This window comes from Pseudopipra pipra, chromosome 2, assembly GCF_036250125.1.
Source record: "Pseudopipra pipra isolate bDixPip1 chromosome 2, bDixPip1.hap1, whole genome shotgun sequence".
Taxonomy (NCBI): domain Eukaryota; kingdom Metazoa; phylum Chordata; class Aves; order Passeriformes; family Pipridae; genus Pseudopipra; species Pseudopipra pipra.
The window spans coordinates 51513785-51530815 of NC_087550.1; the positions used below are offsets into that span (position 1 = coordinate 51513785).

General features: G+C 40.9%; 1 protein-coding gene across 1 annotated transcript in view; it reads right to left on the reverse strand.

The window, feature by feature from the left end:
* CCDC169 (coiled-coil domain containing 169) overlaps window positions 1-14005 on the reverse strand; it is a 32406-nt gene extending 18401 nt beyond the window's left edge. The window contains exons 1-4 of the mRNA XM_064645558.1: window positions 13446-14005; window positions 7326-7408; window positions 6781-6891; window positions 6650-6690 (exon numbers count right to left, since the gene is read on the reverse strand). Of these exons, the coding sequence (XP_064501628.1) occupies window positions 6650-6690; window positions 6781-6891; window positions 7326-7408; window positions 13446-14005 (795 nt within the window). The remainder of the gene's footprint in view (window positions 1-6649; window positions 6691-6780; window positions 6892-7325; window positions 7409-13445) is intronic.
* Window positions 14006-17031: the final 3026 nt, after the last annotated feature.

Consider the following 17031-nt stretch of genomic DNA (forward strand, 5'->3'; position numbering starts at 1 on the left):
ATCCTGTAAGAGCTTTAGGACAGGTGAGGAAAGGTTCCATATACTTATGTAGTGGGTTGACCCTGGCAGGATGCCAGGCACCTACTAAAGCCACTCTCTCACTCTCCCTCTGCAACTGGACAGAGGAAAAAAAAAAACCAGCTAAGGATTCATCAGTTGAGATAACAGCTGGGAGAGGTCAGTTACTGATTACCTTCATGGGCAAAACAGACTCACGGTGGGGATAGTACTTAAATTTATTACTTACAGGATCAGAGCAAAACAGTGAGAAGTAAAATAATCTTAAAAACACCTTCCCTCCATCCCTCCTTCCTTCCATGTTCCTCCTGCTCCCCCTTCAGCAGTGCAGGGGAACGGGGAATGGGGGTTTCGATCAGTTGCTGTTTCTGCCGCTACTCAGGGAGAGGAGTCTTTCCCCTGTTCCCATGGGGTCCCTCCCACGGGAGACAGTCCTTCACAGACCTCTCTGGCGTGAGTCCATCCTTCGGGCAGCAGTTCTTCCCAACCCGTGGTTCATTTCTCCATGGGGTGCAGTCCTTCACAAATGAGCTGCTTCACCATGGGTCCCCCACAGGGGCCACAAGTCCTACCCAGGAAAAACCTGCTCCAGCGTGGGCCTCTGTGTTCATGGGTTGCAGGTCAGAGGTAGGACCCTGCTCCATCTCGGGCCTTCCACGGGGTCACAACCTCCTTCAGATATCCACCCACTTCAGCATGGGCTTCTCCATGGGCTGCAGGTGGGTCTCTGCACCCTGATGGTCCTCCGCGGGCTGCAGGGGCACAGCTCCAGTGTCTGGAGCACCTCCTGCCCCTCCTTCTGCACTGACTTTGGTGTCTGCATTGTTGTTCACATGTTCTCACTCCACTCTTTCCCGGCTGGAATTCTTTCTGCACAATACCTTTCTGTTCTTAAATATGTTATCACAGAGGCATTACTATTACTCTAGATTGGCTTGACCTTGGCCAGCAGCAGGAATCCTGTCCTGAAGTTGGTTGGCATTGGGTCCATCAGAGAGGAGAAGCTTCTAGCAGCTTCTAACAGAAGCCACCCCTGTAGCCCTCATCCCCCACTATCAAAACTTGGCCACAGAAACCCCACTACAACTTGCCTAAATGCCAAGTGCCCCCTTGTGGTCAGCATCATCTTTAGATTCCAAACCAGACGCAGAGTGGAACTACTTTAACACAGTGTAGTAAGTGTGGGATGTTGATACCCTAAATCCTTATGTCAGTGGTCTCCACAGCTTTGATCACACAGGTTACCTGCTGACTTGGGCAGAAGGAAGTTAAAACTGAGAACTCCACCGCTGTAGTTCAGAATTGACAGAACAAGGAGTTGCTGACTCTGAAATGTTTCACTTGCTATCTCTCCTGGTAGGCCTGAAAAGGGCTGGAGATTGCTTCCTTATACATTTTTTCTGAAAGATATCCCAGAGTCCCCACCAACTGCTAAGTAATTCTTGAGAACAGCAGATAAGAATGTCACTTGACTCCAAGATTTTTCCCTGATTTTTTTCTTTGAAACAGGAAGTGTATTCTGATCTGGGCATACCACAGAGTGATTTGAGTAACACAGTCTCCTGGTTTGTGCAAGGCCACCAGGAGGAACAACTAATGCCAATATGACAATTAAAAGAAAAAATGCAAATCAAAAAGGTCTCTTGGAGGAATTCGAAGTATTTATTTGAGGCCAAATGAAAGGAGTAGGAAGGGGAAATCTAGGGGGAGGCAGAATACTGTTTAGGGCAATCAGACCAGATTACAGAACTTTCTCCAAAACACTTCCAAGTTCCAAGAAAAGCTAGGATACCAGATTTCTTCTTCTCATACAGCTACTGACAACTTAATCCAGGATGAGCAACAAGGTTCATTTAACAGTTACTTGCTAGAACTGTCAACATTTCCTATGCGATTATAAAGTGCTGATGTTCCCTATAGGCAGTTATCAACACCTACTGAAATACAAAGTCTTCATTGCATGTTTTCACAAACTCAAGATTCCCTTCCTGTCGTATTGCAATCACATATGTCTCCAGTGTGACACTGCCCCACCTTCTGCTTGCAGTTTAAAACTGAGAGCAAAACCTCTGAGGTGGTTCTGTGAGGGTCTCAGTTCTGTGGTCACTGTGCTCCCACAAAGACAGCTTTGCAAGGCAAGTATCAGAGCCTTAATGTCAGAATTTTCTCAGCTGTGGTGCTGGACATTCTGGAAAATGGTGATTTATCCCAGAAACCCTGGTTCCTTGACTAATCTTAACTAGAGCGTTGCTAAGGCAATGCTATCAGGAGTGTGCTCTTCTGAACTGATTTTGCAGTATGCTTTTCAGTATTTGCATACTAAAGCCATTATCTTTGTTCTTGCAGAAAGGGTGAGAGAGAAAGGAATAGTTTTCTTTCTGGTTGTATAGGAAATCATGCTAAGCAGAAAGATGTATTTTACCAAAACTCATTTAACCAAAAAATGCAAACAAATGAAAGCAGCATGTTTAAAAGAAGTAAGTAAAATTCATATCATGTTATACCTTAGAGAGAAGGCATTCCTTCTGTAATTATTTCTGAAGTACTGTATGACACTTGTATTATTCATTGGGACATAAAGGAAATTACTGACCAAACAGTTTTCACTGTTGAAACTCCCTTGCGCTTTTCACCATTTAGGTTATTTTTAATCTGCCCTCAGTACACAAAAATGATTTTCTAAACCCTGGCTGTAACAAACTGTGTGTTCAAGGTATTGATTCTGCATTTACTGCTACGCGACACCTACATGATTTTTTTGTATTAAAAAAAAAAGGATTATCTCACATCAGTATAAGGACTTCAGAAAGATAACTGTATATTTAAATGGTTTAGTGGTGTTTTCAATGGCAAGAAATCATTCATCAATACAATTCTAATTCTAAGTCAAAAATAGTGCAAGCCATCTGCAACAATTGCTGCAATTTATCAACACAGAAAATCCCCTGTGCCTCCTTGTTCATCACTCCAGAATTTGTATTTGTATTCTACTCTTTCATTCAGGTTTTTATAGCCTGCTAACTACCAAAGTCCCTGATGACTAATCTTTTTTTTTTTATTTTCCCTGTAGTGCTTGATATCAAGAAAATATTTTATGCTACCTATCTCTAAATGGGTTGAATTACTGTACAGATGTGTTTTTCTCCTTCTATTCACTATAGCAGGACCTTAAATGACTAGCTGAGTGAGATAAATCTCTTTAGTATCTTTGAGATAACTCCTCTTTTAAACACAGATTAAATTGTTTAGTAAGTTAAGAATTATTAGAGGTTCCTCTAGTAAGTCTAACTGTATAATTATAAGTTCATTGGGAACACAGGTTAAAAATACTTGAAAATTATATTTAATTTTCTAAATATGTTGCTCAAAACAAAATTATGAAATTGTATGATCTTGCTGAAAGAATCACTTAGTGATTTTCCCACAGAGCTTCATAAAATCACAGAATCAACTTTTAAAATCATCAAGTCCAACCATTAATCCAGCACTGCCAAGTCCACCACTAAACCATGTCCCCAAGTGCCACATCTACAGGGATGGTGACTCAACCACTTCTCTGGACAGTCTGTTCCAGTGCTTGACAGCCTCTCTGGTGAAGGGTTTTTTTTTCCTATGCAATACATATAGGAAATATATTTTCATATAGGAATATATTCCTATTCATATGCAACTGCAAGTCGAAAGCTAAATATCAGAGTGTACTTTTGATTTTTACAGACATATACACTATGTTTTATATACCCACCCTCCACATTTTTAGTTTGAGCAAATGTATAATGATGACTAGCTGAAAACTCTTTGTTTTTCTACTCACTCACCACATCTCTCTTTTATTCTCTTCTGTGAAAAAGCTAAATATTTCCCCCTAGTCCCCTGAAAAACCCTCGAAAATACAAGAAGGATTTTAACAAACCTACATGCTTAAACACCACAAAATTTTCTGTGTATTTTTACCAGTTTTACCTCTAAAAATATATTAAAAAAGAAAAACTAGCTCTACCTTCCCCAAGAGTATCTGTAAATGTACACTGATTATTCTGATAGCTTCAGTAAAAAAACAAAAACAAACAAACAAAAAACAAACAAAAAAACACCCAAAAAACCCAAAACCAAACAAAAAACCCAACAAAAAAAAACAAAAACAAAAACAAAAAGCAAGAACCTAGAAAACAAACAAACCAGCAAAACCCACAAAATACATCTATTTTCTTCTGCTCTTTCCCTCTCCCAAAAATCAAAACAAGATAAAAATTAAACATTTCACTAAACCCTTAAGCACTCTTCTTTCCTTTCCAGCTAGCAGACAGGAGAATGTATTAACATTCAGCTGGAAGACTGAAGGAAGGACTTGAAACTGCAGAAGAAAAAGCCATGGCATGGCATGTGGGCTCCAGGCTTGCCCAGACTTCACAAAGTAAGCCTAGGACTCTTCATCCTGTCTTCTAGACTCCTGGCAAGTATGAGCCTTTCAGCTGTGCTGGCATTCTTTCCTTTATGGGAACAGTAATCAAACCTCTCTGAACCATAACTCATTATAACTGGTGAGGAGGCAATGCCGTATTTAGTACGGATTAGAAATGTTCTGGACTGGTGCAGCCCAGCTTCCAGTAAAGGAGATTATCTCACTGGTAATGTCTCCTGGAGTGCTTGGCAAGGTGTAATTGGATTGGTTAAGAGAGTACTAGCCATTGGATGGAAATAAACACTTCTGATACTGTAAGCATGCACATCAGGCTGACAGGAATAACATTGTCTGAAACTAAATTTTCTAGATCAATATTCTGTCTTCAAGACTTTTCTTCAAACTCAGTTTTATTTTTAAACCAATTCAGTGAAACAGAAGAGTGAGATGTGAAAGATTTTGTTCTCTTTTTAATTGGCTGTTTAGAATAAAATATGCCCTGCCTACCTAGAAAAAAACACCATGGTCTTAGCACAACACTAAAACTGGCAAAAATGTTTACTGTCTGAAAGCCATGGATCTGATCAGAAAAAGCAGTTAATTATTCACACCCTGCTTACAACAGATAATCATTCCCACTAATAGAGCATGCAGCCTCCTCTAGGCTCAGTAAACTCCCATTAATCTTCAGAATCCAAAGCACAAAACAAGTCAGATGGTAACACTTCTATAAGCATAAGAAACAGGAATAAAAATCCTAAGAGCCCTGCATCATAACGTTCATTATCCCTGCCTATGTTAAAAGGCATTATCACATCTTTATCTACCTTCCCTATTTCTAAAAGTGGGTAAGAAGCAGAAAAGGCGTCAAAGATTTCAGCAGATGGCAGATTAAGGAAAAAGTCATTCTGAATCTAAAATGATTTGTACTTCATTTTCCACTTTAGAAAACAAAATGGCCAAAACATTTGCTGTTTTTTTCTTGCTGTTTTTATCTCAAGATTGCTTTCTTGAAATACAGGGCATGAAGTATGAGTGATAAGGAATAAAATTAAAAAATTAAAACAGATATTCCCTTTATTGATGCAAAAATTCACTGTACAATGAGGAATTTTCCAGTGACTATACTATGCAAAATGTTACTGCAACTATTCATCTATGTTATCACAGTTGATACAAAATTGGGAGTACTGACTGATACAACAGAGGATAGTGTTGCCGTTTAGAGGGGCCTCAACAGGCTGCAAAAATAGGCAGAGAGGAATCATCTGAAGTGAGAAATGCAAAGTCCTGGCCTGGGGGAGAAGTATCCTAGGCAGCAGTATATGCTGGGGTGACTGCCTAGGAAGTAGCTTGGGAGAGGAACACCTTGGGGTCCTGATGAAGAAGGTAACCACAAGAAAGCAATGCTTCTTTCTGCAAAGGTGGCCAATGGCCATCTGGGGTGCATTAGGAAGAACTCTGCCAGCAGGTCAAGGGAGGTAATCCATCCCTTCTCCTTAGCAGTGGTCAGACATATCTGAAGTGCTGTATCCGGTTCTGGACTCCTCAGTACGAGAAAGATTGGACTTCCTGGAACAAGTCCAGTATGGAGCTATGAAGATGATTAAGGAACTGGAGCATCTGACAGACATGGAGAGAGCTGCCACGGTTCGGCTCAGGGAAGAGAAGGCCTAGGGATCCTTATCAAGGTGCATAAATATGTGATGGGAAGGAATGAAGAAGAGGGAGTCAGGCTCTCCTCAGCGGTGCCCAGTGAGAGGACAAGAGGCAGTAGGCACGAACTGAAACGTGCAAAATTCCATATGGTCACAACTAAGACTAATTTTTTATTGTGAGAGTGGTCAAACACTAAATGATTCCACGATTTTGTGACCAAGGTTTAACATTTTCCCATCTATTTTTAGAACTACTATTTTTAGTCCAGCGACTCCATCTCACATGCCTTACTGCAGATTCAATCATAAACCCTTTACTCAGTTAAAACTTTCATTACATGATTCTACCCAACATTCAGATCTTATGTACCTTCTACTTAAGGATTTTATTCTATATTTTATAAATTTATAAGCAACTGCACATCTGAAAAAATACAAACATAAGCAGGACTGATTGTTTTGGCTTCTGGACCAGGTTGCTGCTATTTTTTGTCATAAAAAAAAAGACTATACAAGTTTTTCAATTACACTGTGATTTGTTGTTGACCCAACTAAATGTCACAGTACTCACCACAGGCATATGATCAAATGTGCGAACAATGGACAATTTATCTACAAATAAGCAGAAAATGTGACCTGTTGATATAATGTCAACATATAAGCAATAATTCTATTGAAAAAGTTATGGATATCCATTTCTACCTGCTGGATTTCCACGAATAAGCTCCACCTTATCTTGAAGGATATTAATTTGCCTTTCCAGCTGTTTGTTCAATTCTACTTGTGTCTCATATCTGGTTTTCCATTCATTACCTTAAAAAAAATAGAGAATTATATTTCCCAGATTATTTCATGTCATTTTAAGTAAAAGAATTTTTTAAAACTGTTCCTTTTAACTAACTGGAGACTGAGAAAGTTAGTAATCCTCATAACAAGGATCTTTGCATACAAAAGTGCCTGAAAATATAAATCAAGGAAAATTTTCACTGGGTTTACTGTGGCCAGAATATTAACCAAGTCATGTTATTCATGTTATTCATAGTTTCATTAATAATTAACAGAAAAAAAGCTAACATGGCTGCATGTAGCATTCCTTAATTTCTGATTTGAAACATCCCAGTCATGTTTGAAAAGGGAAAACTTAAATTTCTAAATAAAAATTTGAACCTCTATACTGTAAGGGCTTCCCAAAAGAATAAATTTTCTGTGTTTCCTAATCAATTAGCAAGATCCTGTAATTCTCTTACCTTCATCTTCAATACTGTTAAGTCTTTTTTCCAGTTCTGTTACAGTGTTTCTCAGTTCAAATATTGAGATTTCAAGCATCTGCCTGTGGTATTTAAAGGAGGCAATAAATTGGCTATTGCATTAGTCCTGTTACTGAAATTAGAAAAAACAGATCAAATATATTTTCAGAAGAAGTATCTATTGGTCATTCCTATGTAATTACATTATCTTGTCCATTTTTAAATGTTCTTTTTCTATATGGATACTACAGTGCCTTAGAAGCATTTCTACTTTGTGAATAAGACTGCTTCCATAAAAACCCAAGATTGACATTTCCTAAAATAGAATAATTTTCTAACAGATCATCAGAATTAAACAAATGTAGAGAAGACATTGGTCTTAATTTTTCATCTAAAAGAAAATGAACATGTTTTTTAAAACAAGAATATGCCTGAGAGATGCTATTTGAAGTTGTGAATTAATACTTCATTTTGACTCACTGTTCAATGATTAACAGTCATTTTCTAAATTGCACCCATAACAAAACCAATCAAAACAAACCATGTTTTATGACTATCAGAAAAGAAAGCCAGTAATTAAAGTGAGTGTTAAAAAAATATACAGTAGCTAAAGCCACAATTCTTTTTCAGTACCTTAATATTGAAGGAAAAAATACTTTTGCCCATTGATTAACTCTGTATATGGGTCAGCCAGGCAGTGAAGGTACCATGAAAACCAGACTCTTTCTATCTTGGAAGGTATTACCAGAAGCAGAAGGTAGCAGAGGACTTTGATGCATCAGATGTGCTGGGTGACTCTTATCCTTCAAAGTGGCAAGATGGGAGTTTAGTGTGTTACAATGCATCATATGATCTTGATCACGTCAAGAGGAAATTACTGCTAAGTTGTTGACCATATTTTTGCCAACGGCCTGGTTCTTTGAGGAGACACTTATGGAGAAATGCTCCTGCCTGTGAGATCTCAGACCACATCAGGAGGGGTGCAAGCAAAACACAACACATCAAAATGCAAGAGCAATTTGTGGTTTTGTTCTTTAAAGTTAAATCAGGAAGACTAAGATTTCAAAAAGCAACCAGTGGTTCCTGGGTACCTCAATGTTTCAGAGCCCAAACTGAGATAGTCCAAAAGAACTGAGAACACAACTCTGCAAATAAAGCCCTTTTGAAAATGCTCTACAATATCAATATGATGATTGACATCTTCGAAACCCTAGCCTAGTTCATTAAAACATGCAACAGAGAAAATTATTGTGCTTTATATTTGTTTCATGGGGGGAGAGGTTTTTTTTAAAGCAGAGCTTCCATTGCCAACATAGATCTTCATTTTCCTAATAGTTCATGAGCAATGCTCTTCAAGAAACAGTTATCTAGCCTATGAGAAATCAGAGCTCTGACAACAGAGATGATGACTGAGAAATAGTATCACCTCTTGCACTCCTTGCACCAACCCTCAGTAGATGACACTTTTTCATAGCTTGAAACAACAGATTTCAACTGGAAACAAATCAATTGATCATAAGGAAGTGAAGAGCTATGCTTGGAATAAGGATGGCTGAAGAGCTGAAATAGTAAAGAAATGTAAAGAAGAGTAATTTAAGGTAATTCAAGTATGATTTCAGTGAAAGAAACACCCTGTAGAACAGTAAGACAGCCATCTTGAATGTGGCAAGGAAGAGCTGGGTCTTCCAAGCCCTCCTTGTTCCACTGCTCTTTTTGCCCCTAGCAACATTAAATTAGAGAGGAAAAGAAATAATGACGGCATTGGTAACTTGCTGGAGACAAAAAAGGATGTCCTTTTGGATGAAACCCAGCCAAAGACAGCCTTGAAATATCAGTCAAAAAGCTTAGATGCAGGGAAACCAAAGGAAATCTGATTGCTGCTGCCTGTTTGCTCTCACTCCAAATAAAAGAGGCAGATGGCTAGGAAGAAGAAAGATAAAATCTTACTACATTGCTGCTATCATTCCGACACAAATAGATAAGGTTTCTGCAAAGCATATTCTATCAACCTCTCAGAGTTTGGAAAAGAGGAAATCGTGATGACAGTGAGTCCTAAAATTAAATTTTTTGAAGGAAATAACACTGAAAATTAGAAACATTTAAAGCTGTAACCAGAGCTGAGCTGTACCAAAATGAAATTGTTTTCCTTTTCAAAGAAATCTTAACTAAGTGCTCAGATGGATGCAGAGGGATAACACATGAAGAAAGAGTTCTTTAAACCCAATGTTTTCAGTTTTTAATTTCTGTTAATTCCAAGACTATATACAATATTTCTCACATTAGATTTTATTATTCTTTCTGCCCCATTAGCAAAACTGCAAGCCAAACTACAATTATATTTTGTCCTGATGAATATATCTACAGAAATGATAAATTGTTAGGTGTCACACTGTAATTGCTACAGTGACAGAAAGTCTTATTTCCATTTGGCAACAGAAACCCATTTTAAAAAACTAATTGTTATTAAACATTTAATACTCCAATAGCACTCAGAATGCATCCAGGGTGCAATCTTTCCATTTTAGTCAATGTATATGCAGTAAAATACAATCCCTTCTCTGGCAGACAAAGAAAGTAGAAATACACCACTTTGACCAACTCAGTAAATATCTCAGCTTTTTAATGTATCAGAGTATTTTGCATTTCTGGAGTTAGTTCTAATTGTGATAGGAAGTGGTGGTCATGCCATGTATCTGTTAGCGTGAATTTAATCCAGCTGTGTACAGCTGCCTGCCTGCCCAGAGACTTGATCTGTACTTAGAGGGACTGCGCTGTGATTTTACCTGCAACCTTATGTGTTAAACATAATGAGACATATTCAAGGCCTATAAATCTTTTCCATGTCAATGGACAATTTATAGTCATCACAGCAGAAAGCCATAAATCCTGAAAGCTCACATTTAAGTCATCAGGGGAACTTAACAACATCCTTGCATACTAAGCGTAACAAGAAAGCTCTTGTGAGAAAAGGAGAAGGAAAGTGCAGTTCAGATAAGCAGGCTCTGATTGAAACTACAAAAGAGAAAAAAATGCTAAGTTTCTTTTTAAGGCAGTGTACAGGTGCTATTTTACTTGACAATGACAGCCACTTAGGATGAAAGCCATTTCCCTGCACGTTTTGCTACCCAGACTTGGATATCTGGTACATATATCAGGCAAGAGGCTGCCTGAAGCAATTTTCTATAGTTGAGAGAGAAACCAGTGAAACATTACAGGAGAAGCTCAAGGCAAGTCATCAGTTCTAGGGCATCAGCTCAATAATCTGGCAGACCTTTATTGAGTCCTGTAGAAGACAAAATGCATAGATGCCTTCAGAATCTATGAACAAAGCAGAAACAATACTGCACAGTGCAGAGGCACCACATGGAAGAGCACATACAGTATTGAAAGCTATGGACTTGTGACACTTGCAGTCAGCAGTGTGCTGGGAAAATGCTGCAGCTTTCCTGGCAAGAAAAGCCACAGAAAATGAAATCTCATAAGCTGAATTAACACACAATTCCATCAATATTAGTAAGTAGCTGCCATGCATAAATAAATGTCTTTAAGACCTCTTTGTTAAGGATACTGCAGTATTTTGTGCCTTTTCTCTCTCTCTCTCTCTCTCTGAAACATTTGTCATGACATTTCCCAATCAAAACGTGTACTGAATCTTAATTACAACAATTCAGAGTCATATTTGAGCTGACTTCCACTAGAGTCAGAAAAGATTTTGAAAGATTTCACACTAGATCCACAATCATTGAGAATCAGTAGGTACTTTGGAGACAGACTCCTTACACACATGGATGATTCAATTTATTCTGTGAAGAAAAAAATCTCCTCGTGACTGTTAAATGAGAGTGGTAGATGGGCTGTTAGCAAACTGCTTAAATGGCACAATAATCAAATAAGCCAGTAAAAAGACAACAGGTGTGAGATGGCTGTGAAGGAATGCAGACGTCCATTTGCAAGCCACTCATCCTCAGCTCGCTTTATACCCAAGCGAAAAAAACTGGCACCTGCTAGGGTGTGAGTCATGTCATGCTAGAACAGCCAGGCAAAGTAGGTCAGATGAATCACACCTTCCAAAAGCCTTTCTGTATTCACGGACTATACATGTCACCAGTTTAACAAGCCTGGTCATTGGCAATTATGTTGAATAAATAATTCCTGTGAAATTGGCAATAATGGTATTGTCTCTTTGTACACACGAGAAATACACAGGAAAGAGCTGTAGAATCCACCTGGAGTACCTTTTACTGTCATGCCATCACTGTTAAGGATTTTATTAAATATATATTTTGCTTCCATCAGTAAATAAGTCACCACAACTTGACCTGAACTTTGGGCACAGTCTTGCAGAAGATCCTCAGGGATATTAGCAAGAACTTAAGGTACATAAATAATCCAGGTTTTCATTAATTAAAAAAAAAAATACAAATTCAAGCAGTGAAACAAAGCCAATACAATTCTACTTTTTACCTGAACACCAATAATATCAGGATCATGTGTCAGGTAAAAAGAACTGGTACATGCAGAGGATAACTGATATATTACACTGACACACTACTAAGTCAGGGAACTTACTGAAATGAAATTTGCTTACACAGTGGTGCAAGTATGTCCAAAGTCCTTTTTGTGCCATTTTGAACACAAAAGGTGCCTATAACCATTCTGACTTTGTTAATATTGGTGTCCCCCTTTCCATTTGTGAATAAACCTTTTATAAAGTCCACAACTGCAGGGCTAGTTTGAAGAGATCTGCAGTTCAGACACTGAAAGAAACACTGTTCAGGGGAAAAATCAGTATGAACAGAATGCTTGAAAATAGTAAGGAAATGTAAATATCACGGGTCTGAATTAAGGCTGCATGGGAGCTTCTGACATTTCCTAAGTTTTAATTTACTAACATTCAAAAGGCAATCGTGCTGTTTAACATAGGGGAAAAATTTATAACTTCCTAAGCAAACTGGGGAAAAAGCAACCTAGAATGCCATGGCATGAGCATCGACAATCCTCACAGCACTGAAACATTTGCTGCTTAAGCAAGGGGACTGACTGCTAACAGTAACAAGTCCTCACCTCTGCAAACTGCACTACAGAGATGCTGTACCTTCCCGGTAAATTGCAGAGCTATTTACTGACAGCAGAGAGGGGTGAAAATCCAGCTTTCCAGTTTTACTCAAAACCATGGAAAAAAGAGTGCATAAAGAGCACCTCATTGTCCATTTTATTCATCTTCCGCCAACGAGGCGTGCACCCATGGGAGGGCTCCTCTATTCTTCCTCCAGCATGGCTTCCAATCACAGTGTACTGGTTTTGCCTTGGATCCATTTAATTCTCTGGTATGGGACTATGTTTTTGACTTGTGATGAAAAGAGTGTTGATAACACAGGGATGTTTTAGTTACTGGTGAACAGTGTTTACACTGTGTTAAAGCCTTTTCTGCTTCTCACACCAGCCCACAAGCGAATGGGCTGGGGGAACACAAGAAGTTGGGAAGCGACACATACGGGGCAGCTGATCCCAACTGACCCAAGGGATATTCTATACCATGTAATGTCATCTTTGGAAATAAAAACTGGGGTGGTGGGGCTTTGTGGGGCTGCCTTGCTCTGGAAAAGGTATTAGCCCGCTGGTGGTGAGCACCTCGGAGGTTTTTAATCATTTACTATTCTTTGGTTTCTTTTTTATCTTTTCTTTTGCCTTTCTCTCAACCCACAGATTTTCTCACCTTAAGCCTTCCGATTCAATCCCGCGTCCCACTGGGAGGGGAGCGAGCGAGGGGCTGTGTAGCGTTCAGCTGCCTGCTGCGGTTAACTGCAGCTGGTCCTATTTTCCTTTTCGGCTGATATTACTTATCCTGCTTCTTCAGGCTCCTTGTCCCACCCCCAGCCCTCGGGCCAGCCCTTCCTATTGCGCACCAGCCGTAGGCGCGGTCCCACCACAGCCGTGCCGGGCAGACCCCCGGTCCCCCAGCCAGCTCCCCGCACACCGCAGCGCCCAGAGCACCCGCCCGCGGCAGAGGCCGCCATTTTGCCGCAAGGAGGCGGCGGGCGGCCCCGCACGGGCGGTGCTGCAGAGCGGCTCCCGGGGCCGCTGCAATGCGGCCTGGCCCCGTCCCCCGCCCGCACTCACTTCTTCTGCCTCTCCCGCCCCAGCTCCAGCGCCAGGCGGTCGGGCTTTGCCGCCTGCCGCTCGCCGCCTTCCGACATTGCGGCCACCGGTGCCCGCCCCGCCCGCAGCCTCCGTGTCTGCCGGCGTTGCGCGGGGCGACGGCTGCGAGCGCCCGGCGGAGCCTCGGGGAGCGGCGTGGTGGGGCCAGAGGCGGGCGGGAGGGCGGCAGTGCTGACCCTCGGCTCGGGCACTCCTTTCTCCGCAGCCCATGTGGCTCTCCCTCTGCTCGGGGCGAGACAGGGCCGGGAGCGACCGGCAGCCGGTGTCATCTTCACCTGCTCCGGCCCCGGTGTGCGCTGCCGCGTCCCGTTTGCCCGCGTGTGCAGCGGCACTCGCCCGCCGCTGCCGGGACAGCCCCGCGTGTGACGGCGCTTCTCTGCCCTCTGACCAGCGAACCCCCCGGCACGTGGCTCGGGCAGCACCAGAAATTGATGGGAGAAACATGAAACAGCTTTGGCCCAGTTACAGAGGCCATGTAGGGCGAACTGTTGCGCCGAACTTTCCATAATTTGGGGAAACATGGTTGTGTGCCGGTTGTTTTAAAAACACTTACTCTGGATGGAAAGTAGCACGGTTTTAAATAAACGCTGTGGCCCACGTGTGAAGTCAGGCACAGTGTGGCAGAGCCTGGTCTTACGACGTGCCTAGTCTGTATTTAGCACCCTCAGTAATTGTGATCTGTGTTGTGCACAAACTGGTTTTGCAGACCCTAACTTGAGACAGAAAAGCTTGGAATAATCAGGTCTTAACACTGATCAAGTCAATGGAGTTAGTTAGTCAATATATAATGTCAAATATTTTATCTCTTACCTTGGTCTGGATTCATACTTTAAAAATGTTTGATGTTTTAGATCAATTCAGGGCATTCTCAAGGTAAAGATTTCTGAGGTAATCTATCAGTTTTAATGCTGCAAGAGTGGCATCACCTCTGTCAGGTTCTTCATGCTACCTTCTCCCATCTGCTTCAGTGCCAGCTCTTGACATTTATGCAACTCTCCAATGAGCCAGTACAGCTCCTGAAACCCTGAAAACTTACATCAGGGAAAATGTTTAATGTTTGTAGCTTCTGTTGGTTGATGAGCTGAAAAGGCTCGCCAGCTGCACAGAAAAGCACTGGACTTTATGCAAGGGACAGGGTTAAAGTGGGAGTGATTAGTGCACTCTTAGATCAACAGATATCTGTTCACTTTCTCAGGAAGGAGATGGACTTTAATTTCCCTTTACTGATATACTATGAAAAAATGAAGGGTGTAGTTTCTCAGTTCACTAAGTTTGTTGCATGAGTAGTGAGCCAAATGCAATAGCCCTACCACTTGTTGGGTAACAGAGGAACTGCTTTTAAAATTTAAAACATGGGTTATGTATCACTGTTACTTTAACATAGCATAAATCAGTACTGCCATCCAAAAGACAGCCCTGAAATGTTGTGAATTGTAATCCTAAAGTGGTAGTGTGTGACACTGGAGTGGGCCAATCAACACCTCACTGATACTGCGAGGCACTAATCCAGCAGGATCTAATGTCTGGGAGTAGAACAGTAGGAATGGAGAGTGGGAAGCTTGATTCTAAGAAGAAGAAGAAGTCATTGTAATTTCACTTGTCTGATATATATTAGAGCAGAATTTGAGTCTCAAGTTATAACTGATGCTATCAGCTAATCAGTGAATTATCATGAGGTGTGGATTGAATTCAAAATTTTCTGAAATAATTTAATCAAGAAACAAATTGAGGAAGAGTTCTGCACTGTAACTGCATTTAAATTTAGCTGCTCATTTTGCATTCATGTTTTACTGAGTGCTACCTTTTTAAGATTCATATTGACAACACATTTCATACCAAACCAGTAATTTAAGTAATGACTTGGACCTACGTTAGCATTCATAACTAACACAGGATACTGAATCTTAGCAGCAAAGGTGCTAATCAGTAACCATTTTTCTTGTTACCAGTTTTTGTGAACAACTGCTTCAAGATTAATTTAACCAGCCTGAAGGATTGTTCTCCACAAGGAGGGCACATTCGTAGATCTCAGAAAGAGCCCTGGAATCAGAAGGAAGTCTGAGAACAGAGGGCACAGGGGAACTGAGAGCTCTTTCCTAATCACAGTGTATCTCTCCGCTCCAGGAGACTTTCATTTGACCTCCTGTTCAGGATACTTTCAGGTCTCAGCCTCAACTCAGGGATTACCAGGTGTCTTAACTAGGTAAGCTCTCAGGAACTATGTCACCATGCACATAAAGATGTGCCCAGACCACACCAGTTGGGTTGGTACAGGACAGCAGGTCTAGTGGTGTCCTTCCCCTGCTGGTTTGGAAACCGCAGTGGGAGAAAAGCAACAGTTTCTTGTGAACTGAGGTGTGTGTAAAACTTCAAACCTTCAACATTTTCAACAATCACAGCAGTAACATAGTGACACTTGCAACACATGAGAATTTTCCTCCATTTTTTTCTTCCAAATAAACCTGTTAAAATAGATATGTGGCTACCTATAAAGGTATTTTTATTGTTTTAAAGCTTATAATGTTATTTTTGAGATTAAAATGTTTAGTAAGAAAAGTTAGGAAATTTGGTCACAACACAATGTGTTTTGAAAGCAGAATTTTATACTTAAATATGTAACTTCATATTATATGAAGGCAATAAACTGCAAGAGTTACTTAAAAGCAAGGCAGACCAGTTGCTGAAGACAAGCATTTGGATTATGACATAAATTACAAAGAAGTAGTTATTTCTGTAGCACCAGTAACTAAAGTATGATGACTGGCTGTGTGGGCAAGGAAAAACTTGTGGATATTGTGTACTTTGACTTTACCAAGGACTTTGATATAGTCTCCCACAGTACCTTTATAGCCAAATTGGTCAGCTATAGATTGGAAAACTGGGTAATAAGACTGATGGAAAATTGACTGAGCCATCAGGCTTGAAGTGTGGTGATCAGCACTAGGACTGCTTGACTCAGGGATCAGTATCTGAGCCAATACCCTTAATTCCTCATTAACAGCCTGGAAGACTGATGTGGTTTGGAAAAAACCTTTCCCCCTGGGGCTGGTGATAGTCTCCTCCAGAGGTGGTGTTTTTGATACTGGGCTCATTCAAAACTTAGTGTGCTCTGCGGAAATTACTGGGATGGGAAAAACCCATGGATCAGTACAGCCTGGAGGCAGTAACCAGAATGCAGCTTCATAGGAAAAGACACAGGGGTCTCTGGTGAACAAGCTGCCATGAGCCAGCAAGACCTTGCAGCAAACAAGGCCAAGCCTGGGCTGCCTTAACAAGGGCTTGGCCAAGAGCCTGGGGAGATGGTTCTTCCACTCTGTTCAGCACTTACGGGACCACATGCTGGAGTGCTTAGCTTTGAACTCCCAAGGGCTGCCTTAGGTCAGGGACATAGGCACACGTGGCCTATGTTCAGTCTGGAGAAGAGATGGCATAAGGAGATCTTAGTGCTGTAAACAGCTATGTAAGAGGAAAGTGTAAAGAAGACTGAGAAGTCAGACTTTCCTCCAGTGTGCATTATGGAAGGATATGCGGCAATGCACCAAAACGC